The 26680-nt window shown below is 38.2% G+C and overlaps 1 protein-coding gene across 1 annotated transcript in view; it reads left to right on the forward strand.

Moving 5' to 3' along the window:
* PSPC1 (paraspeckle component 1) overlaps positions 1–26680 on the forward strand; it is a 70340-nt gene that overhangs the window by 16037 nt on the left and 27623 nt on the right. Inside the window, exons 3-5 of the mRNA XM_021678321.1 lie at positions 6888–6983; positions 10665–10861; positions 18976–19060. Of these exons, the coding sequence (XP_021533996.1) occupies positions 6888–6983; positions 10665–10861; positions 18976–19060 (378 nt within the window). The remainder of the gene's footprint in view (positions 1–6887; positions 6984–10664; positions 10862–18975; positions 19061–26680) is intronic.

The raw sequence follows: 26680 nt of genomic DNA on the forward strand, positions 1-26680 counted from the left end.
GAGAGCACGAGAGGGAGGAGGGTCAGAGGGAGAAGCAGACTCCCCGCTGAGCAGGGAGCCCGATGTGGGACTCGAACCCGGGACTCTAGGATCATGACCTGAGCCGAAGGCAGTCGCTCAACCAACTGAGCCACCCAGGCGCCCCAGGCACCCCTCTTTATTATAATTTTTAAAGTAATCTCTATGGGGCTTGAACTCATGACCCTGAGATCAAGAGTCACATGCTCAAATGACTGAGCCAGCCATGGGCCCTGAAAAAAATTTTTTATTTTATTTTAATTTTTATTCTTTTTTAAAGATTTTATTTATTTATTTGACAGAGAGAGAGAGACAGCTAGAGAGGGAACACAAGCAGGGGGAGCAGGAGAGGGAGAAGCAGGCTTCCCACAGAGCAGGGAGCCCGATGTGGGACTTGATCCCAGGACCCTGGGATCATGACCTGAGCCGAAGGCAGACGCTTAACGACTGAGCCACCCAATCGCCCCCCTGAAAAAATTTTTTTTAAAGGGTGTATATACCACAGAGGCAGTAGACTAGTAGTTGCCAGAGGTTCAGGGAAATGGGGAATTGATAGCTAATGAGTTTCGGGTTTCTTTCTGGGGTGGTGAAAATGTTCTGGCATTAGATCATAGTGATGGTTATACATACTAAAGCCCTGAACTCTGCACTTTAAAATGATGAATTTTATGGTGTGTGAGTTATATCTCAATAAAAGTATAAACTAAAGTTGCAAACCCCACATCTGTTTATGCAGAACATTCGCTATGCATCTGTGCTAACAGCTGTTCATAATTTATAAGTAAATTTAGCATATAAATGTATATTTATATTCTATAAATAAAAGAATGTAGCAAATTGTTAAAAAGCTCTTGTTCCTTCCAAGATTCCTTTTCCAGGTGAGTAACACAGGACTTGTCTTAATTCCTCCAGCAATTAGTTGAGACAACACAATGAAGTGCTTACTACCAAGTGAAGTTGAACTGACCCCAGTGGTGCGTGCAAAGGGTTGGTGGAGTAGAGGGTAGAGTGTTTCCGCTACCTGGAAGATACCAGAATTTAGGACCCCATGAAGGAAACAAACTTAGATGGTTTATATTCAACGTAAACCACATTGTTTGTACAGTTTTGCACAGAAAATCAGCCTTTTCTTTTAGGGTGGTGGCATAGCCGTTTTAGGCCTATTTTCCTAACTTTTTTTGTATACAAGTGATTGTTCCATTAATAATTTTTTTATAACTTTCCTGTTTTATACTCCTACTTCAAAAAGATTACTTTTCTATCATTTTGTTTGCTTCATCACATCTTTCCATTAAATGGGATTCTTTTAGATTCAGAAGAAATGTTTTTGTTTTTTTTTTTTTAAAGATTTTATTTATTTATTTGAGAGAGAGAATGAGATAGAGAGCATGAGAGCGAGCGGGGAGGATCAGAGAGAGAAGCAGACTCCCCGCTGAGCAGGGAGCCCGACGTGGGACTCGATCCCGGGACTCCAGGATCATGACCTGAGCCAAAGGCAGTCGCTTAACCAACTGAGCCACCCAGGTGCCCAGTTTTTTTCTTTTTTTTAAAATTTATTTGACAGAGAGAGAGACACACAGCGAGAGAGGGAACACAAGCAGGGGGAGTGGGAGAGGGAGAAGCAGGCTTCCCGCTGAGCAGGGAGCCTGATGCGGGGCTCGATCCCAGGACCCTGGGGTCATGACTTGAGTGGAAGGCAGACGCTTAACGACTGAGTCACCTAGGCGCCCCACAGAAGAAATATTTCTTTAATAAAAACAATATTGTAATATTGCTTTTACTTATATAAATAGGAAACACAAGAGTTATCTAGGCATACCTGCTGGTGGTGGAAGTATAAATTGCTCCTTAACCTTTCCAGAAAAGCACCCTTAAGCCTTATAATATGGTCAGTGTCAGTTGGGTCCAGTTTTAGTTTTATACTTTATTTTTTGAGAAGTCTTAATTATTTGTAAAGATAATATTTTATTATTTCTTAGAGGTCCTCAAAAGAACAAAAAAAATATTTAAACTTATTTATTTTCCTTAAAATTTACCATATGGGTCCATTGGGTCATTTTATAATCTAAGATAATATCAGGGCCTAGTCATTTTATTTTTCCTCTATCATAAAACATCTTATTTCATCATTCTAAGAATTATTTTGTCATTATTTTTCAATTCTCAACTATATTAAAGACTAAAATTGAAAAAGTCCTGCAAAATGGTATATATCTACAAGGATTATGTAGCAGTGAAACAGATTGTCATCATTACATAATCATTTTTTAATTCCATACACAAAATGTTGCATCATCTTTTAAGCCATTATGTTTTTAGTACTGTATAGATAATACCTTGTCTCACACTTCTGCTTCTAAAGAGATATTTGAACAAGTGAGGAAAGGTCAGTCACAAATATGTTAATCTTTATGTACCATTTCAGAAAACATGGAACCCTTAAATGTCCACCAATATGTATGGTTAAAAAATTATGGTGCATTACATACATCCGAAATGGTGCCATTTTTTTATTGAGTGATAACAGTATGTCTGAAGAAAGCTTGGATAGGTGATTCATTTTATGTAAAATTACGTATATCTAGCAGAAAGGAAAATCTGAAGAGATGTTTATGGAACATGATCAGAGATCCCTTCCAAATGATAGGATTTCCCAGGACTGACTGACTTATATAAAAGTTACTATGGACAAGTATCAATATTACAACCAAACTAATGATTGGTTAATTTGGGGGCAAAGGGAGGAGAAGAAAAACTGTACAGATAACAACTCCAGATTTAACATTAATGGTTGACCAATTTGATTTGCTTCCTTTTAGTCTTTTTTTCTATGAAGTATTTTCCTACATTTATAAAAAGTAAATAAGTAATTGTATCTATGCACAGAATTTAAGTTAAGGTTTTAAAAACTTTTTTTAGGGGCACCTGGGTGGCTCAAGTTGGTTAAGCATCCAACTCTTTTTTTTTTTTTTAAAGTTTTATTTATTTCCCAGAGAGAGATACAGCGAGAGAGGGAACACAAGCAGGGGGAGTGGGAGGGGGAGAAGCAGACTTCCCGCGGAGCAGGGCGCCCAATTCGGGCCTTGATCCCAGGGCCCTGGGATCATGACCTGAGCCGAAGGCAGATGCGTAACAACTGAGCCACCCTGGCGCCCCAAGCATTCAACTCTTGATTTCAGTTTAGGTCATGATTGTATGGGTTGTGAGATTGAGCCCCTGCATTGGGTTCCAGCTCCAAGCTCAGTGGGAGTGTGCTTGAGATTGTCTCTCTCCCTCTGCCCCTCCCCTCACTTGCATGCACTCTTTTTCAGATAAATCTTTAACAACAGAAGATCAAAGTGAAATAAACAAGATGTGTGAGATAATGGACAAGGGGAATTTTTACAGGGAGTAGTGCATACAGTGAAACCATAAGTGTTCACATTTTAGCATATAACCCAACCAAAAAAAATAAATAAGAGAATCCCTTAAGGGCTTCTCTTGAACACTACACATGGTCTCTTTGTTTTACGTAATATGATGAATGTGGTTGTGACCTGATCTTTCCTCACTTATTCATGTATCTCTTTAGAAATGAAATTCCAGGAACAAGGTATAAATATATAATGTTTGTATGGGTCAAGTTTTGTCTCAGAGGGCTGTATTCACCCCCATGTCTTAGGTGTGTCTGGTGGCCCATATTCTATGTTGAAAATTGAAAATTTATAGTTATAAACTCAACATTATTTGAGAGTATAGTAGAGGTGTCATTATATTCTCTAATTTTGTTCATTTCCTTGACTTCATAAAATTAATCTTGTCAATTCTAAGTAATTCTGTCATGTTCTGAGTGTGATTTACTTAGTATGTTTTCCTTCTTGAGTCTCCTTTTCTGATTTTTCTCTTGGGGGATAGTGGCCTTCTGGTATTGAAGTGGGGGGGGTGAGTTTGTCTTTGTTGGCTTCTGCTGAGGAGTTCTTATCTGGCCCTATTATTATTCTGATGTTTGTGGTCCTGCAATGGCTTCCATTGGGTAAGTGGTCAATATAGTGCATCTTCTTCTGTTTGTCCTTGGGCCTCTTTGGGTCCTCTTATGGGTTCAGGAACTCTCAGCTATTTTCTTCTACTTCATTGGGTTGCATGTGATCTTTGAGGCTGTATTTACTCAGTCTTTACCACACTTCACTTTTTTAGATCTTGGGATATGAGTTACCACCCTTGAAATTGAGGCTTGTAAGGCTCTTTTCTTTTGGGTTTCCACTCAGTTTATCTGAGGTTTCTATAATCCCCTTGTGTCCATCACCCCAAGGTATTCCACACCTGCTTCTGTTTCATTTTCTGTCTAAAATGTCTTTACTAGTGGGGTGCCTGGGTGGCTCGTTCGATTGAGCGTCTGCCTTCAGTTCAGGTCATGATCCTGGGGGCCTGGGATCAAGCCCCACATCGGGCTCCCTGCTCAGTGGGGAGCCTGTTTCTCCCTCTCCCTCTGCCATTCACTCCACTTGTGCTCTCTGGCTTTATCTCTCTGTCAGATAAATAAATAAAATCTTTAAAAAATATATTTAAAATGTCTTTACTAGCCCAGGAGTCATTTTTTTAATAAAGATTTTATTTTTAAGTAACCTCTATACCCAGCGTGGGGCTCAAACTCAAAACCCTCAGATCAAGAGTTGCATGCTCCACCAACTGAGCCAGCCAGGTGCCCCCACCCAAGGAATCATTTTTAATAATCATTTTTCTTTCTTGCTCTCCTTTTTTAAAAAAGATTTTATTTATTTGGGAGGGCAAGAGAACGTGGGAAAGCAAGGGGAGGAGCAGAGAAAGGAACAAGCATACTCTATGCTGAGTGTGGAGCCTGTTGTGGGGTTCAGTACCATGACCCTGAGGTCATGACCTGAGCTGAAATCAAGAGTCCAGTGCTTAACCGACTGAGCTACCCAGGTGCCCCAGTAATCTTTTTTTTTTTTTTTAGATATTTTATTTGACAGAAAGACATCGAGAGAGGGAACACAAGCAGGGGGAGTGGGAGAGGGAGAAGCAGACTCCCCATGGAGCAGGGAGCCCAATGCGGGGCTTGATCCCAGGACCCTGGGATCATGACCTGAGCCGAAGACAGACACTTAATGACTGAGCCACCCCCCCAGTAATCATTTTTAATAACAGTTTAGGATTTAAAGTCTCTGTTATTCTCAGGATCTTCATTTATTTGTAAAGGGAAGCTTTTGGAATCCAGAAAACCCCTTCACCTCTTAGCCCTTGTGTTAATGCACAGATTTACTACTGCAATAGATTTACTATTATTTGCATAGTGAGAGACTGATAGCAAGGGAAAGAAAAATTTAACTTAGGCAAAGATCTTTTATTTTTGGTTAGGCTTATGTAGTTCCAAAAAGTAAACATAATTAACAAAACACAACTACCAGAGGAGATGCTCTGGTATCAGTGGAAGGCACTAACCATAAGAAAGTCTGATACGGATCTTCATGTACAGATGCCAGTTTGATCCTGTCAAATGAATATGCTATATTCATCTGTCTGTGTGTGAGGCGGTTGGGAGGCAGGAGCAGGAAGAACCAAAGCCTCTTCTCCACTGGGTTAGGCAGCCAGGCCCTCCAGGGGTATTATTACAGATGACATGAAGGTGATTGTGTTGATAGCAATGGTAACAGTCCCAGCTGTGATGATGATATCAGCAACAGTTTGACAGGATCTATAAATCCTTAGTGCTTCTTTCTCATACAGCTGATCATCCCTGATCCATTCCTTGGACAGGCCACAATATCTTCTTTGACAAAAATGAATCCAGTGCATTCTTTTATCACTGAAAACACACCAGTCTTGGTATTTGCTAATTTGGAAAAACGGTAAAAATACTTTTGCATCATTTTGGAAATGAGTCCAGTCTAAGCTACAAGAAAGTGTATTGTTAAAAAACATACATGGGTACTTTCAGTGGTGGTGGTTTTAAAATACTGTGCTTGGCTATAAAAGCCTTACAAACTTAATGAATAATAGCGAGGAAATTTTAATATCAGTATATCATCTGATATCTGTTTTCATTTCCCTGTTTTGTCTTCCTCAGTGAGCTTTTCCATCCTTTTGTTTTACTTAGGAAAGTAGTAAAGAAGGAACATTTACAAGTCATATCTTTCATCACCCACTCTTGCTTCCCCCTGCCCCCAGCCTCCACCTTGAATGTGTCTTTGTCTTCTGGCTCCCCTCCTTCCCTTTTGCTTAGCTGCTTGGCTGATGTATTTTAGATGTCATTTTAGGGTGTTTTTGTTTTTGTGTTAAGATTTTATTTATTTGCCAGAGAGAGCATGCACAAGCAGGGAGAGGCAGAAGCAGGCTCCTCACTGAGGAGGGAGCCCGATGCATTTCTCAATCCCAGGACCCTGATCATCACCTGACCTGAAGTCAGATGCTTAACCGACTGAGCCACGCAGGCATCCCTCATTTTAGGTTTTAGAAAGACTTTTCTGAACAAGACTTGGTTAGACACAGGGAGGCTGGGAGGTGGGAATTTGAGGTGGTGGGATATGGGGATGATGGTTCCACATAAAACATGAATTAGGTACTCATTCTTTTCCATCATAATTTGTAAAAGTTAACTACAGTGATTATGCAGGTTCAAAGATGTTGATTTACTCTGTCGTCTTGAATGGGGTATGCTCTAAAAAGCATTCATCTTTGTCTGACTTAGATGTTTACTTGTATCTGATGCAGTAAATGTTTATTGACTCATTTTAAGAGTATATGTAGTAACTTCTGAGACGTTTTTCTCAAGAGAGAAATTTCCCATGTATATACCTTGGAATTATTATAAAGAATTTCTAGGGAGATGTTAATTCCAGACACTGCATTAAACTCTTACAATTTTACCTACCCAGGACCCCTCGTCCAGTGATTGTGGAGCCTATGGAGCAGTTTGATGATGAAGATGGCTTGCCGGAGAAGCTAATGCAGAAAACCCAACAATATCATAAGTAAGATTTTATTAATAAAAGCATTTTGATATGTGATATCAAGGATATTATATCACATCTGTTATCAAGTATTGTTAGATTATAAGGTGTTCTCTTCAGTCATATAATCTGGTTAATAGAGTGGCCTGGTCTACATGAATGTTATTCTTCTTTTATATATGGATAGAACATTAACTTAGAATTCTGAGTCTACTTTTATAACTGGGACAGGTGTGGGTAGGTAAAACTAACATATTTGCAAGCATGAATTCAACAAATACTGGAGGGCTTTTGTGCTAGGCACTGTTCCACGTGTTTTCAGTGCAACTTTGAACTGTTTTTGCCTTCCTACTGCTTATATTTCTGGTGGTGGAGTTATACAAGAAGTAAGGAACCAAAAATTATAAAACATGTATTAGGGGCGCCTGGGTGGCTTAGTCGTTAAGTGTCTGCCTTCGGCTCAGGTTATGATCCCAGGGTCCTGGGATCAAGCCCCGCATCAGGCTCCCTGCTTGGCAGGAAGCCTGCTTCTCCCTTTCCCACTCCTCCTGCTTGTGTTCCCTCTCTCACTGTCTTTCTATCTGTCGAATAAATAAATAAAATCTTAAAAAAATATATATATTAAATTGTGAGAATTACTATTTAAAAAACTCACTAACATAAGGTGTAAAGGCTTAGATCAAAGTGTATCCATATTTAAAGTTGATTAATACTGGCAGATGGTTTTCCAGGAATATACCAATTTACATTCCTTGATGTATGTATAAAGGTATTTTTCTTCATCATAACGAAAAGATGGATGTATGATTTTAAGATTTGATAGCCTTTGTTCAAAATGATATTTTATGCATGTTATTTTAATTAGCGTTCTTTTAGTGCAGTTGAATGTTTTTCTTTGTAGTTGATTTAAATGAGAAATATGAATGCTTGTTATATGCCTGGTGCAGGAGATGTGTCAGTGAACAAAATAGGCCAGAAATTCATGCTATGTGGGGGGTGGTAAGGAGGGTAAGCAATAAAATTAGTAAAACAAATACAGCAGAAAGACAGGGGAAAGTGGATGCTGTGGAGCAGAGTAGTGTGTTCTTTGTACAGGTGGTTTGGGAAGTCTACCTGAGAGGGTGACATTTGATTAACAGCTTGAAGGAGTGGGGAGGAAGAAGCTAGCTATGTAGGATCAGAAGTGGGCTGGAATAGAGAGAATAGTGATCTCAGCAGAGGAAATAGTACCTATAAAGGCCTTGAGGGAACTCTGGCAAGTTCTAGGAACAGTAGAGAGGCCAGTTTAGCTGGAGCATAGTGAGTAGGGAGGGGAAATAGTAGGGAGGAGGTAGAAATAGGACCTTGGGAGGAGTGTAGATTGTTGTGCCTTGCTGGCTATTGAACTGACTTTTGTATTTTATGAGTAGTGACTTAATCCTAAATTTAACAGTAGCTTTTTTGGCTCCTGTTTTAAGAATAGATTTGTAAAGAACCAAGGGTGGAATTGGGGGGATAGTAAATTAGGAGCCTGCTGAAATGGAGATCACAGTGGTGATGGTGAGAAGTGGTCAGATTCTGGCTATAGTTTGAAAATAGACTTTGGGTTTTGCTGGTGGATGTGGGAGAAAGAGAGTTAAAAGCATGATTATGTGGTTTTTGGCCGAAGTAACTGGAAATATGGAAATTGCTAATGATCTGGAGAATCTTGTAGGAGGAGCATTTTGGGGGGAGGAAGTTCAGGAACCTTGTTTTAGACATCTTAAGTTTGAGATGGTTTCCAAAACCCAAGTGGAGATGTCAAGTAAGTAGTTGGATTTGCATCTGGAATTTAGATGAGCTTTCTGAGCTACACTTACCACATGTGATAGATAACTATGTCAAAGGACTGAACCCTGGAATACTCCAGTATATAGAGTTGGGGAAGCATAGAAGGAATTAGCAAAGACAAGAGTGGAACAGTCATTGCTGTAGGGGGATCAACTGGCAGTATGTCTTGGAAGCAAGGGAAGAAAGTATTTTAGGGGAGAAGGATCAGTAGTATAATCAGTTGTAATTCAGAACCGTTTTAATTTCTCATACAATGCTGTTTTTCAAAGAATTACTATGATTTCCTAGTCACTTGACTTTTTTTCTGGTTATAGTTTAGCATTACAAATTTGAACTAGAGCATACTTTTGGATTCAAGAATTAGAGAACTGGAATTATAAGGGTGTTACAAAAAGTGGAATTTATATACATATAGAAATATTCATTTATATAATTTAATTACTCAGCAAACCTTACAAGATCTCATATTTCCAGTTTTGCTACTAAAGAGTTATGCTCAGAAGGGAATGTTCACAAAGGCTAAGTGCCATGGTTCAAATTTAGTTCTAACTCCTCAAATCCATATTGTTTCAGTAGTGTTCCCCTTGGAGAAAATGAAGATTTTTTAATATTTGTGATTATAGTCAAAGTCTGATTTTAGGAACTACTGACTAATAAATAATTCTTTCAGAAAAATGAGTAGGTGGTTGATCTCCCCCATTCCTTTCCTTTTTCCAGTCAGTGTTTTAAAAGAAAATGTCTGTCTTGTTTTTTAAGTATAGAATACCAGATCATGGTTAACTTTGATTTTCCTTATGTACCTCTGAAAATCTTTAAAGCTCTTTCTTGTTACTACATCTTTTTTTCTGTGACAGCCTCACTTTTTATCTCCCAAACTTGTCTCACCTACGCATCTTCCCCTCCCCACCCTAAAATAAAAGTTAAAATTTAGGATTGCAAGGCCTCTATACTTTCATTGGTGGGGTAGGGATTATGTTTTTACTAATATTATTTATTTATTTATTTTTAAAAGATTTTATTTATTTGACAGAGAGAGACACAGCAAGAGAGGGAACACAAGCAGGGGGAGTGGGAGAGGGAGAAACAGGCTTCCTGCGGAGCAGGGAGCCCGATGTGGGGCTCGATCCCAGAATGCTGGGATCATGACCTGAGCCGAAGGCAGACACTTAACGACTGAGCCACCCAGGCACTGGTACTAATATTTTTTAATAGAAGCTATTATAGGCAAGAATAATTGAAAAAATTCTTTGAATTTCAAGTACATTCATAGATCATTATTTTTTAAAAAAATTTTTTGGTCATTTGTTTGCTGATCTTTTATTCATTCATTTAAGAAATAAATGTTAAATGTATACAATGTGCCAGATACTGTGCTAGGTTCTTGAGGTACAAGAATTAACGGATATATTTATAAGTGAGGCCTTTATTTTTTGGCATAGCCAATTAACCTAGCACATAACATTCAATAAACTGTCTGCCTTTATTATCCCTAAAAGTTACTCCTTTTAGGAAAAAAAATTAATTCTTGACAATTTAGGGCATATTTGATTCATGTGTTGCAGATTGCCTTACCTAAAATTGTTTGTTGAGTGAAAACCAGAAGGCCTTATTGAAGGTGATAATTAGGGGAGTGCAGCTTGTAGTATCAGATTGCTTAGGTTCAAGTCCTGGTTCTGTTCTTACTAGCTGGGCATCCTTGGGCAGTTTCTTAAACTCAGGGTTGTTAAAACATGTATTATAATACTGCCATGAGGTAAGTCATGTCGAATACTTACTTGCCTGACACAGTGCCATAAACATTGTAACTGCTTAGTAAATGGTAGTCCTTATTATCTTATTTGTTGTTTTGACTTTTAAACATACATTTCTGTATGTTTTCAAATGTAAACTTAGGGAAAGAGAACAGCCGCCACGTTTTGCTCAACCTGGGACCTTTGAATTTGAGTATGCATCTCGATGGAAGGCTCTTGATGAAATGGAAAAGCAGCAGCGTGAACAGGTTGATAGAAACATCAGAGAAGCCAAAGAGAAACTGGAAGCAGAAATGGAAGCAGCCAGGCATGAACACCAATTAATGTTAATGAGGCAAGGTAAAAATGGGTTTTCCTATAGATATGGTATGATTTTTTTCTTAAGGCTCGTTCATATTTCCCAATGATCCCTGTTATTATTTAAGTTGCCAGTTAGGAGTTTTGGAGATAGTTGGAACTCTCACTGTATTAGAAACAAAAATCTCCCTTTTCCAAGAAAGAGAAAAAAAAAAGCAAAAATACCTTATTAAAATAAGTTTTTGGTGCCTGGGTGGCTCAGTTGGTTGAGTGTCTCTCTCTCTCTCTCTCTCTTTTTTTTTTTTTTAAGATTTTATTTATTTATTTGAGAGAGAGAGAGAGAGCACGAGAGGGAAGAGGGTCAGAGGGAGAAGCAGACCCCCCGCTGAGCGGGGAGCCCGATGTGGGACTCGATCTCGGGACTCCAGGATCATGACCTGAGCCGAAGGCAGTCGCTTAACCAACTGAGCCACCCAGGCGCCTTCTCTCTCTCTTTTTTTTTTTTTTAAAGATTTTATTTATTTATTTGACAGAGAGAGAGCGCGAGCAGGAACACAAGCAGGGGCAGTGGGAGAGGGAGAAGCAGGCTTCCCGCCGAGCAGGGAACCCGATGTGGGGCCCAATCCCAGGACCTTGGGATCATGACCTGAGCCGAAGGCAGACACTTAACGAATGAGCCACCCAGGCACCCAAGTGTCTAACTCTTGATCTCAACTCAGGGTTGTGAGTTCAAGCCCCGCATTGTGAGTTCAAACCCTGCGTTTAAAAAGAAAAAAAAGGGTGCCTGGGTCGCTCAGTTGGTTAAGCATCTGCCTTGGCTTAGGTCATGATCCCAGGATCCTAAGATCAAGCCCTGCATCGGGCACCCTGCTCAGTGGGGAGACTGCTTTCCCCTCCCCCTGCCTGCTGCACCCCCTGATTGTGCTTTTTCTCTCTGTCACATAAATAAACAAAATCTTAAAAAAAAAAAAAAAAAAAAAAAAACCTACCTAAATACATAGTATTGTTGGAGGTTATTAAGGTTGTTAAATTTTGCCTGTAACAAATACTTTATTCTGCTGGCAAAAAGAGAAGCACAGTGGGTAATTCTTGGTGTGTAGATTTGGCATAAAGTCACATATCAAGATTTTGTTGTGGTGTACACCTGACTAATACAACGCTGTATATTAACTAACTGGAATTAAAATAAAAACTTTTAAAAGATTTTGTTTATTGGAAAGAAGAATTATGACAAATGCTGGCTATTTAAGATTGTACTGTGTGTCAAAAGAATACAGATGGATATTCTTTGGCAGGGGTGAAAAATATTCATGTGTGCTGACAAATAGGGGGATTCATGAAGACTGAATTTTTTGTAGCTGGCAAGAATATTTTAAACATTTGAGACAGAGCCAACTGAACTTTTAAGAGCAGTCCTGATGGGTGATCATTTATTCTCATATTCACTGGTCAGTTACCTAACATTGACAACGTGCTTAAATATATCTAGAAGCTCACTTCTCCCCTATCCTCTTGCTGGGTTTCTTTTTTTTTTTTTTTTAAGATTTTATTTATTTATTTGAGAGAGAGAATGAGATATAGAGCATGAGAGGGGGAAGGGTCAGAGGGAGAAGCAGACCCCCCCTCAGCAGGGAGCTCGATGCGGGACTCGATCCCGGGACTCCAGGATCATGACCTGAGCCGAAGGCAGTCGCTTAAACAACTGAGCCACCCAGGCGCCCTGCTGGGTTTCTTTTTATGCCTATCTTTCTTTATTGTTTATATCTTCCCTTTTCTGTTCTTTAATTCTCCAAATAATTTCTTCGTTATTCCTGTCACTCATTTTTTCAACTCTTCATAGTAGTTTTTATTTCTTAAAATAAGCATTTGATTGCTTTCTTACTGTTAATTTTTTGTTTTTTTTTAATTTAGCGTTTCAGTAAATATTTACCTACCTTCTCTTGTCTACCCCCAGAGATGAAGGCACAGGATGCTTACCTAGATTTCTTCAGTAGCCTTCTTACTGGACTGTCATTTATTCCTGGTCTCTAAACCATTCTTTTATATTAGAGCCAGTATTTCTTTTAAAAGTGAAAAATATGATCATTATTCATCTTTAAATCCTTTTGATAGATTCTTGATTCCTGAAAGTCTGGGTTGTTTGTTTTTTCTGTTCAGTAAATGGTTAGTGAACATTTATGATCAAGTCACTAAATAACTGTGCTGAAACTAAGTTAAAAAAACAAAATCCAGCTCAGCAACTATAGGAACTAGTCAGACATTTCTGGTTTCATTTAATACTAAACTTAGCAGTTCTGTAAGTTCACTCTTCTAAGAAAATTGAACTCATTTATATTACATATATTTAAGATAAACTAAGTCTCTAGCAGAAAATTTTAAATTGTTTTATAAGATAGGGTTACAGAATCGTTGGCTGCTTAGAGATGGAGGAGAGATCTTCAAGGTTATCTAGTCTGGTGAATTTGTGGCTTTAAAACACACGAGAATCAATTGGGAAATTTTTAAAAATTTAATTTCCTGGGCCCCATGATTACTCTAGTACTTCTGTCCAATATGAATTGTTTTCTGCTCATAGCCTGCTGGGCACTTTGCCACTATCTACAGTCATGCCATAGTTAGGACATAACATTGATTAAATATGGAAGCATTTGTACTACAAGATATTTGTTGCTGATGATGACAAACAATATTGTAACAGTCATTACTTCACGTATTTTTTAATGTCAGTTGTAGAAGACACTGAGGTATTTGAGGATATAGTGATGACAAAGAACAACATTTCTTTTGGCCTCATAAAGCTCTTTTGAGCTCTTAGAAGATTTGCCTATCCCTAGGGCTTGACTTTTGAAGCAGAATAATTTTGCAAAATTATTTCCTATGAGCTTTTTTTTTCATTGCTTTTTGTGTGTTTGTTTATAAACCCTGTTAACAATATTTTGGTTTATAATATTAGAAAAGCACATTGTCTAGTGTTTAGCACATTCCCAAAGCCTACTCCTCTGGGTTTACTTCTGCTGAAGTACATCTTGTGTTTATTTTGGCAGAAGTCTGCAGGTGTTAAATTTTTTTTAGTGTTTGTGCAAAAAATTTTTTTTTTTAATTTACAGTTTTCTACAATTTTACATTTCATACAGCATTTCTAAGGGTTTATTCAGGTCGAGGGGGGACTTTAGGTAATCTTTGTTCTATGGCTGTGCAGAAACAGAAACAGCTCTTTAGTTGACTTATCATGGAAATAAACTCAAATAGTACAGAAAAAGTGTCTCCTCCCTGCCCCCACCTTCTGCTTTCTTCTAGGAGTCACACTGTCTTCTGTATTTTAACAGTTTCTTTTGTATATCCCTTAATGAAAAGAAAACTTGAATATGTCAGTAGATATGTATATTTATTTATAACCAAAAAATCCCCTATTTATCTTTTTCTGTACCTTGCTGTTTTACTTTCTGTAGAAGATCTGCCTCATTTTTTAAATGGCTGCATGATACTCTGCTAAATGGATATAATTAGTTTAGCTCATCCTCTGTTGATTGATATCTAGTTCTTTTTCCAGTTAGTAAAAGCAGTGCTTCAGTGAATATTTATGTATATACCTTAGCAAAGTTTTGTAAATCTTAATTCTTCATGGATACACCAATATGTTCTAATAATTGTACTTTTATACTTTGCTGATCTTTATTTAATCCTTTCTGGATCCAAATTCCATTATACTATTATAGGGTATTTTTTTCCTCCTCCCCCTGTTTTTGATCATCAGCATAGGAGGCAGTTCCTGAATTTTCTTCATGGTTATTTTTGTATTACCTTTGTTCCTGTAGTTACAAACTTCCAATAGATGAGATTAACTCTGCCATGCATTTTGTTATTACTCTCTCCTCTACCACCAATGGAATTTTATGATTATCACTGTTTATGTATGCCTTCGTACTGATAAATCAAGTAGTGGAAGTACATTGCCTTTAAATATCTTTTGGTCCTGATTACTGAAGGAAAAAAAACCCAAGGAAATAGGCATAATTTATTCCTCCTTCATTCTCTTTTCCTCTCAACTTTTTTTTCAGATTTTATTTATTTATTTGACAGAGACAGCAAGAGAGGGAACACAAGCAGGGTGTGTGTGAGAGGGAGAAGCAGGCTTCCCACTGAGCAGGGAGCCCGATGCAGGGCTCGATCCAGGACCCTGGAATCATGACCTTAGCCGAAGGCAGGCGCTTAACGACTGAGCCACCCAGGCACCCCCCTCTCAACTTTTATTTATTTTGTATCTTATTTGTCTACATTTATGACATCAATTTTTTTCTTTAGTATAAAAGCTGATTTTGTTTATTTTTCTGCTGTTGGAGAACATTTAAGTTTTATTCTCTTAGTAGTTTTCAATTACACAATACACTGTTATCAACTGTAGTCACTACATTATATGTTGAATCTTCAGGCCTTATTATAGGTGAAAGTTTTTACCCTTTTACCAACCTCTCGGTATTTACCCCACTTCCCAGCCCCTGACAGCCACTTTCTACTTTGTTTCTATGAGTTTGAGTTTTTTAGATTCCACATATAAGTTCTATGCAGTATTTGTCTGTCTTTGGCATATTTCACTGAGCTTTAATGCCCTCAAGGTTTATCCATGTTCTTGGAAACGTAGGGTTTCATTTTCTTGTGGCTGAATAATATTGGATTGTGTGTGTGTCTGTGTATGTATATTATGTGTATGAGTGTGTCTATATATGTATATTGTAGATATATATATGTACGTATACACACCACATCTTTATCAGTTCACTCGTTGATGGACACTTAGGTTGTTTCCATATGGTCACTGTTGTGAATAATGTTGGACTGAACATGGAAGTGCACATACCTCTTCAATATCATGTTTTCATTTCAACTTAATGTTCTTTAATGATAATCCTCACACGTTTAAATCTTAACCCTATTTTAAATAGATGAGTCATGACTGTTCATTTGATTGATATCTATCCTTGTGATTTAAGGAAGAATTCATAAAAACAACATTCCTTGCGTTCTTGTGTCTTCTAAAATATTATGTGATCCTTATATTTTAAACTGGTGCTTGAAATTCATGGATCTTTTTCTCTCTTCCTTTCTTAAGTACTTGATAGCATGTTTCATTGTCTTCTAGCATTGAATGTTTCTGTGGGGAAGTCTGAGGTAAGCCTGAATTTTTTCCTGTCTCGTAAGTGACTTGATCTGGATTCTTTCTTCTTAAGTCCAGTCCAGTAACTTATCCAGGATGTGTTCCCTACCCACCCACCCTCCTGCCCCAAACATTTTGTTAAGATAAATTTTTTTTCTTTTCTTTTTCTTTTTACGTAGGCTCCACACCCAGAATGGAGCCCAGTATAGGGCATGAACTCAAAACCCCAAAATCAAGACTTGAGCCAAGATCAGAAGTCAGATGCTTAACCAAATGAGCCACCCAGGCACCCCTTGTTAAGAGAAATTTTAAACATAATGTTGAAGGAATTTTAAGGTGTTCGCTATTTAGATTCTGTTACTAACATTTTACTGTACTTTATTATATCTTTCCATCTTTTCATTCTTGTATTTAAGATACATCTTGTTGTAACAATATAGTGTTTCAACTTTTCTTTGGGACTAAATATGCCCTTAAAATCTGTAGATTTGGGGCACCTGGGTGACTCAGTTGGTTAAGCGTCTGCCTTCAGCTCAGGTCATGATCCCAAGGTCCTGGGATCGAGTTCGACATTGGGCCCCCTGCTCAGCAGGGAACCTGCTTCTACCTCTCCCTCTGCCTGCCGCTCCCCCCTGCTTGTGCACTCTCTGTCAAATAAAAAAATGTTTAAAAAAATGTAGATTCAGTGCCTATATTTCTGGAAAATAGGCTGTTAGAGAGTATACATTCAGTTTTCATGACTTGAAGGATGTTAAATTGAGAAAACACAGTCCCGATCAAACTTTAAATTTGTCTTTATTCCCCTTTATTCCCTTATATTCCCATATATTTATGTTACATAGATGTAATTTTATGTTCTTTGTCATTAAATTAGGAAAGCATTTTCAAATGTTTTTTGGTTTAGTAATAAGTAGTGCTGCAGCTGATGTCTTTATGTGTATGGATGGATGCCTTTGGATTATATTTTTAGGAAAAATCTGTGACTGTGATTTACTGGATCAAAGGTTGAAAATACTTCAGCTATATATCTATATATATATATGTAATATAGCTATATATATATATATGTATGTGTATATATGTGTTTTTTTTGTAATTTATTCCCCCCAGAAGGATATTACTGTGGCAGTGTACAAATACGTAAGCTTTGTTGAAATTTCAGGAACCTTGGATATTAGCAACTTAAATAATTTAGTAAATGTAAAATGGTAGTTTTGCTTTAAGTTGATAGTGCTCTTACTTAAATTGTATAATGTGCTTATCTGTTAACTTTATTGTTGGATTCTTTGAGCTAATAACCACTGTTAACAGATGGGGAAATGCTGTCTGAGAGGTTAAGGCAGATTTCTCAACTGGCACAGCTTAAAGGGAGAAAATCTAGTTGTCAGAAAACAAGTATTTATCTTTCTTACTCCTTTTTGTGGAAGAAAATGTAATGCACATTTTGACATTATTATATATGGTAATTTGTCCCTGATTTAAGAGCAGCTAACCTGCAAAACCATGACAAAATTGTTACCGGATATACTGGATAGACTTTCTTGGATAATTAATGATCATAGTACACTTTCCACATTTTCGCTTATCGAAGCATTTCCCCTTAGGACTATAAGTAGATTATATATTTTTGGTATCTGCTAGGTTTCTCCAGCTAAAGTAATTATCTGATAGTTGTATGGTTCTCAGTGTTTGTACAGTGGAGTCAAATAGCATGCTTTAAAAAAAAAATACCGATGTCTACATCCCAAGAGATTTTGATTTAATTCGTCTGGTTAAGAGGTACTTAGGTAGTTCTAATGAGTAGTTAAGGTTGACAACTAATTGTCTCTATGTTTGAAATCATTGTAGTAGTTTTTGATGGTTTTTAAGGTAGCTAAGTGTTTTCACGCATCTTGTTGGAATCCCCTGGTCACTACCTTACCCTAGCTGGATGGTTATAATACATTTATAATCTGTCTGAATCTTTTTTCTTTGACATAAGTAATATATAATACAGCTGTTTTCAGTCAGTAAAATGGGGATGATAATATTTACCTTGTTAGGGTTATGATGCCTACTTTGTTGTGGTTATATTATTAGGGTTATTGGCACATAGAATAACTGTTAGTATTTTGTTACATAAGTTCTTGAGAATAGTGATTTATTAAGAAATGTTCAATTGAGGTAATTTATGTTCACATTAGAAATTTCAGATACTGTGATAAGAGGGCAAATAAAAGCACAACCCATAATTGTGCCATCCAGAGTATTTTAATGTTTTTTGTATGCACATAATTTGGTAAGCTGTTACAAAGATTTTTAGCACTTGGGCAAAAGAAATATACTTTTTCTAATCTTATACTACTCTGGAACCCCTGTTCTTGATGATATGGCAAGGGTTGGTGACTGGGGGAATTCTCATCTTGTTTAAAATAGTCTTGTTGGTGTCAGAATTCAGCCCCCACCCCCAAGAATTCTCTCATAGCCTTTTTTCATAAGAAATTGACTTTGTGTGGGAGGAATCTTATGCTAATTTACTGGGGGGGGGATATTCTTTGGCAGTTAAACAGTATCCTATTATTCTTACTGTTTGTTTTGGTTCTTATGTGCCCTCTGCTCATGTCTCCCAAGGCATTCTTTTGGGCTTTACAAAATTCGCAGCTGAAAAAATTTCTAATTTGAAAGAATGTATATGAAAATATAGCTACTGTTTATTCTGTTTTTAATATGTTCCAGGCGTTACATTAAAACAGTTACTACCCATTTTAATTTCTTAACGTAAGGATAAATTTTATTATTATTTCCATACACATGAAGAAACAGGTCCAGAAAAGATAACTAATTTGATTAATTACACAGCTTATAATTTTTCATTATAAAATGATAGACAAAAAAAGCGAGGTGCATGAGTATGAATAAGTTACCAAGTATATTGCCAGCAGTAGAGAATCTATATGATTATTGATTTAAAAAAAAAAAAAGAAAGGGAAGGTAAAAATATTAATGTGTAATTAATATTTTATAGATCTCATGAGGCGTCAAGAAGAACTCAGACGCTTGGAAGAACTCAGAAACCAAGAGTTACAAAAACGGAAGCAAATACAACTGAGGTAAAAGAACATCATTGTAATATATATGTGAATATATGTAGTTTTCATTGTGTTTTTAATAAAATTCCCCACTGCCTATAATAAATAAGTTGTACAAGTTGGAAAATAACAGAAAAAAATAACAAAATTGTCTATTTTGACTATACTTTGGGAATTACTCTACACATTAGCATAATTCTTTGGTATTATGTTTTTTTCTTCCCCCCAAGCTGGTTATGGACACTTTGCATTCACTGTGAACTTATATAAGGGACTGAGGTATTGCATATAATTTGCTGTAAGAATGCACTGTGAATTACTGGATCATTTTTCTAGAGATGGACATATTTGAATTGTTCTTAGTTTTAATTTTTCCATGTGTATAACACTACTGAATGCTTTTATACATCTTTGTGCTTCTGATAATTTGCTTAAAAAAGATTTGTGGAAGTGGAATACATGATAAAAAGGGGTATGGGTATTTAAAATCTCAGTATAGGGGTGCCTGGGTGGCTCAGTTGGTTAAGCGACTGCCTTCAGCTCAGGTCATGATCCTGGAGTCCCTGGATCGAGTCCCGCATCGGGCTCCCTGCTCAGCGAGGAGCCTGCTTCTCCCTCTAACCCTCCCCCCTTCTCATGTACTCTCTCTCTCTCATTCTCACTCTCTCAAATAAATAAATAAATCTTTAAAAAAAAATAAAATAAAATAAAATCTCAGTATAAAATAGATGACTGAGATGGTCAACTTAAAATCTTCTAGGTTAAATAAGGACTTTGGGGGAGTGGTTGATCCAAGATATATAAACAAAAATTAACAGCTTTTCTTATACTAGCAGTATTTAATTGTGAAATATAATGAGATAAATATCACTCTTAAAAGTTTTTAAAAATCATAATAGGAAGTGTTATGAACAAAGCTATGATAGATTAAAGCAAACTTAAAGTTTTATTTAAGAAAATTTTTAAATTAATTTTAGAGAAAAAGAACAAGTGTGGGGTGGAGGGTCAGAGGGAGAGGGAGAGAAGGAATATCAAGCCGACTTCCCACTGAGCGTGGAGGCTGCCATGGGGCTGAATCTCAGCACTCTTAGGTCATGACCTGAGCTGAAACCAAGAGTCAGATGCTCAACTAACTGCCATCCAGGTGCCCCAAAGTTTTGTTTTTTATTTTTTAATTTTTTTTGTTTTTTATTTTTTCAAGATTTTATTTATTTATTCATTTGAGACAGAGAGCATGAGCACGGAGAGAGGGAGAAGCAGACCCCTGCTGAGCCGGGAGCCCAGCTTAACCATCTGAGCCACCCAGGCACCCCTCAAAGTTTTGTTTTTTAAAGTGTTATAAAAAGGGCGCCTGGGTGGTGCAGTTGTTGGGTGTCCGCCTTGGGCTTAGGTCATGATCCTAGAGTCCTGGGCTCGAGCCCCGCATCGGGCTCCCTGCTCAGTGGGAAGCCTGCTTCTCCCTCTCCCACTCCCCCTGCTTGTGTTCCCTCTCTGCTGTCTCTCTCTCTCTGTCAAATAAATAAAGTCTTTTAAAAAAGAATAAAGTGTTAAAAAAGTAGTAAGTGCTTGTGGTAGGAAGTAAGGTGCTCATGGGAAATAAAAAAATAAAAAAGAAGGCAAAAAGCCTTGAATAAATGTGAAGTGTCTTTATGGTCTGGAGATAGGTTGTATTCAGTATATTTTGAAGTATTTTTTCTAATTTTGTACCTGCTTATATCAATGTATGTATGTTTCTGTCTTGCAACTACCCTGATTTTACTCTAAATTACTTCTTCTCAAATTATATTTGGACAGACGGCATCAGCATTCCAATTATAAGCCTCCACTTCCCCAACCAGTGAATCAGAAACTATATGGGTGGAGCCCAGCCACCTGTGCTTAATCTTCTAGGTGATTCGTGTGCATCATAAAGTTTGAGAACGACTATTATATAAAACTCCCCATATGATCTCCTTACACAAGGGACCTTTTGCCAATTTCTTTGTTGTCGTTTCTTTCCTTTTTATGTAAGTATGTTAAAGTCTGTTCTACTTGTACAAAGAAAAGGAAACCTTCCCTCCCAAGTATAAAACTCTGACTCCATTTTCCCTTATATTTATACTTGACAGCTAGGCTTTTAGAATTAGGACTCTACCCTTCATTTCTCAAAAAAATAAATAATTTAACCAAACAATGTGGGAGAACCAATAAGAGGGCATAAAAAAAAAAAACACATAAAAATGGGGGCCCCTGGCTAGCTCAGTCAGTAGAGCATGCAACTTGATCTTGGGGTTGTCAGTTCGAGCCCCAGAATGGGTGTAGAGATTACTTAAAAATAAAGTCTTTAAAAAAAAAAATGAACATAATTGCATTGCAAGTGAATAACATTAACACTCTGAAAGGGGATGAGGAAGAAAATAAGGAACCTAAATAACTTTGGGAAACACTGTCTTGACACTATAGGCCAATTACAAGAAAAGCAATATATTTTGTAATCTAATTAATGTGTTTCTCACAGGGATATGGGTTAGTAGTTCTGAAACTATTTTTTGTATGTACTTTTTTCCTACTTTGATCAGGTCTTTAATGAAAAGAATGCATATACTTTTTTGAGTGAACAAATTAGTAAATAATAGATAATGAAACGCAGGTTTCTCATTGTTGGAGAAAGAAAAGAGAGAAAGGCTAAAACTAAAATGAATCCTGTGGTGTTGAATTGGGATCAGGGTAACAATAGAACTCAGTGGTATTTAACTTAGAGAAGTATAGATGTGTGTATCTATGTGGGTTCACATACATACATACATTTCATAACTCCTGTCTACCTAGAAGCAGTGATGCAATGCCTCAGTAACAGTGAGCACATTATTAGGGCCCAGATTCTTGTTTCAAACACCATTCTTTAATAAAAGGAACTAAGGCTTTGTGGAGAAGTGGTTGATTCCTGGACTAAAAAGTCCAGGATGAGCCTGGTATGTTGTGCCAGGGAATAAGAAAGTACAGGTGTACCTCTGATATACTGCAGGTTCGGTACCAGACCACTGGAGTAAAGCAAATATTGAAATAAGGTGTATCTAATGAACTTTTTGGCTTCCCAGTGCATGTAAAAGTTATGTTTACACTGTTATAATGTAACAAGTGTACAAGAGCATTATGTCTAAAAAAATGTACACACCTTAATGAAAAAACACTTTATTGATAAAAAGTGCTAACCATCATCTGAGCTTTCAATGAGTTGTAATCTTTTTGTTGGTGCAAGGGCTTTCCTTGATGTTGCTGGTTGCTGACTGATCAGGGTGGTGGTTGCTGAAGGTTGGGAAGGCTGTGGCAGTTTTTGACTCACAAACGATTTCTCTATAGCATGCGGTGCTGTTTGATAGCATTTTACCCACGGTAGAACTTCTTTCAGAATAGGAATCCTCTCAAACCCTCTCATAGACATACCTCGGAGATACCGCAGATTCAGATCTAGACCAGTGCTGTAAAGTGAATACAATACAATAAAGTGTGTCAAATGAATTCTTTGGTTTCCCAGTACATACAAGTTATATTTACACCTATAGTTTATTAAGTGTGAAATAGCATTATGTTTTAAAAAAAGTGCATGCCTTAATTAAAAAAATACTGACTGGTTGATGGTTGCTGAAGGTTGGGGTGGTTGTGGCAATTTCTTAAAATAAGATGATATTGAAATTTGCCGCATGAATAGTCTCCCTTACAGGCAAGATTTTTCTGTAGCATGTGGTGCTGTTTGATACCATTTTACCCACAGTAGAACTTCTTTCAAAATTGGGAGTCTGTCCTCTCAAACCCTGCTGATGTGTTACCAACTACATTTATGTAATATGCTAAGTTCTTTGTTGTCATTTCAACAGTCTTCACAGCATCTTCACTAGGAGTAGAGTCCCATCTCCAGAAACCACTTTCTTTGCACATCCATAGAAGCAGCTCCTCATTCGTTAAAGTTTTACCATGGGATTGCATCAATGTGGTCCCATCTTCAGGCCCCGCTTCTAGTTTGCTTGCTGTTTCCACCACATCTGCAGTTACTTCCCCCACTGATGTCTTGAACCCCTCAGCTGAAAGGCATCCATGAGGGTTAGGTTAGAATCAACTTCTTCCAAACTCCTGTTAATGTTGATAGTTAGACCTCTTCCCGTGCTTCCCATGAAGCACAGATGTTCTTAATGGCATCTAGAATGGTGAATCCTTTCTAGAAGTTTCTCATTCTGCTTTGCCCAGATCTATCAGAGGAATGAATCACTGTCTAAGGCAGCTATAGCCTTATGAAATGTATTTATTAAATAATAAGACCTGAAAGTTGAAATTGCTCCTTGATCTGTGGGGCTGCAGAATGGATGTTGTGTCAGCAGGCGTGAAAACAACATTAATCTTGCTGTATATCGCCATCAGACCTCTTGGGTGACCAGGCGCATTGTCAAGGAGCAGCAATATTTTGAAAGGAATCTTTTTTTTTCTGATCAGTAGATCTCAGCAGTGGGCTTAGAATATTCAGTAAAAACCATGTTGTAAGTAGATGTGCTGTCATCCAGGCTTTGTTGTTCTATGTGTAGAGCACAGGCAGAGTGGAATGAGCGTAATTTTTAAGGGCCCTAGCATTTTCAGAATGGTCGGTGAGCATTGGCTTCATCTTCAGGTCACCAAGCTGTGTTAGCCCCTAACAAGACAGCCTGTCCTTTGAATCCAGGCATTGACTTCTCATCTATGGCTATGAATGTCCTAGATGTCATCATCTTCCAGTATAAGGTTATTTAATCTACATTGAAAATCTGTGGTTTAGTGTACCCACTTTCTTTTTTTAGATTTTATTTATTTATTTGAGAGAGAGAATGAGAGACAGAGAGCATGAGAGGGAGAAGCAGACTCCCCGCTGAGCAGGGAGCCCGATGCGGGACTCGATCCCGGGACTCCAGGATCATGACCTGAGCCGAAGGCAGTCGCTTAACCAACTGAGCCACCCAGGCGCCCAGCGTACCCACTTTCATTAATTATCTCAGCTAGATCTTCTGGGTAACTCAGTGGCAGCTTCTGGATCTCTGCTAGCTTCAAACTTTTTTCTGCAGCTTCCTCGCCTTTTTCCACTTTTATACAATTAAATAGCAATAGGGCCTCGGTTTGGATTAGGTCTTGGCTTAAGGGAGTATTGTGGCTCCTTTGATCTTCTGTGCAGACTACTTAAAAGTCCTCCATTTCAGCAACAAGGTTGTTTTGTTTTCTTATGCGTGTGTTCACTGGAGTGGCACTTTCAGTTTCCCCGAAGAACTTTTCCTTTGCATTCACAACTTGGCTAACTGTTTGGTGCAAGAGGCCTAGCTTTTGGCCTTTTCGGCTTTTGACATGCCTTCCTCACTAAGCTTAATCATTTCTAGCTTTTGATTTAAAGTGAGAGACATGTAGCTGTTCACTTGAACACTCAGCGACCATTCTAGGACTAGGCATGGGCCTAATTTCAATATTGTTGTGTCTTAGGGAGTAGGGAGGCCCAAGGAGAAGGAGACAGATGAGAGGGAGAGAGATGCTCCTGTTGATGGAGCAGTTAGAACACACATAGTGTTTATTGATAATGTTTGGTCTTATATGGGTGTGGTTTGTGGCGTCTCAAAACAATTGTAGTAGTAACAACATCAAACACATCACCGTTACAGATATAATAATAATAATAATGAAATATTGTGATAGTTACCTACTAAAATATGACAGACACAAAGTGAGCAAATGCATTTGGAAAAAATGGGGCAATAGACTTGCTTGATGCAGAGTTGACCCAAACCTTCAATTTGTAAAAACAAAACAAAACAAAACAAAAAAACCCCCACTGTATCTGAAGTGCACAGTAAGGCAAAGCTGAATAAAATGAAGTAGGCCTGTACTCCTAAAAGATGGGGCATATTGGGGCGCCTGGGTGGCTCAGTCGTTAAGTGTCTGGCCTTTGGCTCAGGTCATGATCCCAGGGTCCTGGGATCGAGCCCTGCATCAGGCTCCCCATTCAGCAGGAAGCCTGCTTCTCCCTCTTCCACTCCCCCTGCTTATGTTTCCTCTTTCGCTGTCTCTCTCTCTGTCAGATAAATAAATAAAATCTTAAAAAAAAAGATGGGGCATATTGAAAGTACACAGGCAAAGTGAAGGTGCTCCTAAATGGCCAAAGTTGGAACAGTTTCAACAACAAAATAAAGAATTATAGTATTAGATTTTAAACTGTAGAATAAAGTACATATCCATGAGTCCATACTGATAGAAGTAAATAATTGAATGAATAAATAAATGGAAGAGAATGGACAACTTTTCCTTATAGTAGAATTCCAGTTAATCAGTATGGAAGGAATGAGAGAAGATCACCAGTGGGTCAAACACTATAGTAATAATTGTCACAGACAAGATTTACTGACAGATGTTCAAGTTTTTGCCGAAACTTTAGAAACAATTTGCATAGTCATTTGTATTAGGTACAAATGGAAAAACAGTAAATTTAAAGTGGAGAAGCAACAGACACCACCATTACCAAGTATTAAGGTTCGTATCACCTGTAATAAGACATTGATATCAGGAACTGTTTGATATGATGCAGTCAGAGGGATACATTGTCATTTCTGTGGGGTTTTTTGGCAAAAAATTTATAACCTCAGGCTAGCCCATGAGGAAATATAACATGAACCCAGATTGAAAGACATTGTACAAAATAATCAATTGTCTTTTAAAAAGTGTCAAGCTCACTCTGAGGCTAATGGGGAGGAAGGTGTGCTGAGTGCCCAGGCTGGAGACCATTGGCCTGGCTCTGCGCACATGGTAGACCTCTCCTGCCAGGCTGGTAGGTCGTGGTGGCAAGTGTTAGACACGACTATGGCAGGTCAGTGGGCTTCTGCTTCTGCTGGGCATGGTACTCCCTGAGAACCTGCTGCCCCACAGGTCCAGTCCAAGTTCTGGTAGTCAGTGATAGAGCAGGGCTCCCATGGCCCAAGTATCCCTGGCAGCATCATGCCTGCATTCCTGGAATGCCCCAAGCTTTCCAGTGCCATGACCTGGGTATTGCACTGGCACATCATGATGGAGCTAGGAATGTGGTCTGCCGGAGGAAGGAGAGGTGTACAAGATGATGGAACAAAAGATGAAGGAAGAGCAGGAGAGAAGAAAAAGGAGTTGGAAGAGAGAATGTCACTAGAGGAGACCCCCCTCAGGAACACATCCTGAAATTGCAGGCGAAGCTTTTGGCCCTACAGGAAGAGAAGCCACTACCTTTTATTGCAGCTCAAGAAAAGTTTTACATGAGGCTGTGCCCGGCCACTTTTAGCCCACCCACCCAGACAGAGGTCCTCCAGCCTCGTGGTGCCTTGTAGTTACAAAAGCAGATGGAACATGGTAAATCCCTGTGCCCCATGAATCCAGCTTCTGAACTCCTTGCCTCCCTGCTACTCCTGCAGATGTAACCAGCAGGAAAGTCATGCTTTGCCTTTCCTGCTGCAGCTGCAGATACAATCAACAGAAAAGTCCGACTTTGCAGCTACCAGCTAACCAGGCCCTTGGCTCTCAGCATAGCCAAAACCTGCAGTTCTACCACAAATCACATTTTATTTTCAACCTCACCTCCACCCCCTGCTGTGGGTGAGGATAACGGTCTGCCCCAGGCCCAGGTCAGTGAAACCTGTC

The sequence above is a fragment of the Neomonachus schauinslandi genome, chromosome 3 (assembly GCF_002201575.2).
Source record: "Neomonachus schauinslandi chromosome 3, ASM220157v2, whole genome shotgun sequence".
Taxonomy (NCBI): Eukaryota; Metazoa; Chordata; class Mammalia; order Carnivora; family Phocidae; genus Neomonachus; species Neomonachus schauinslandi.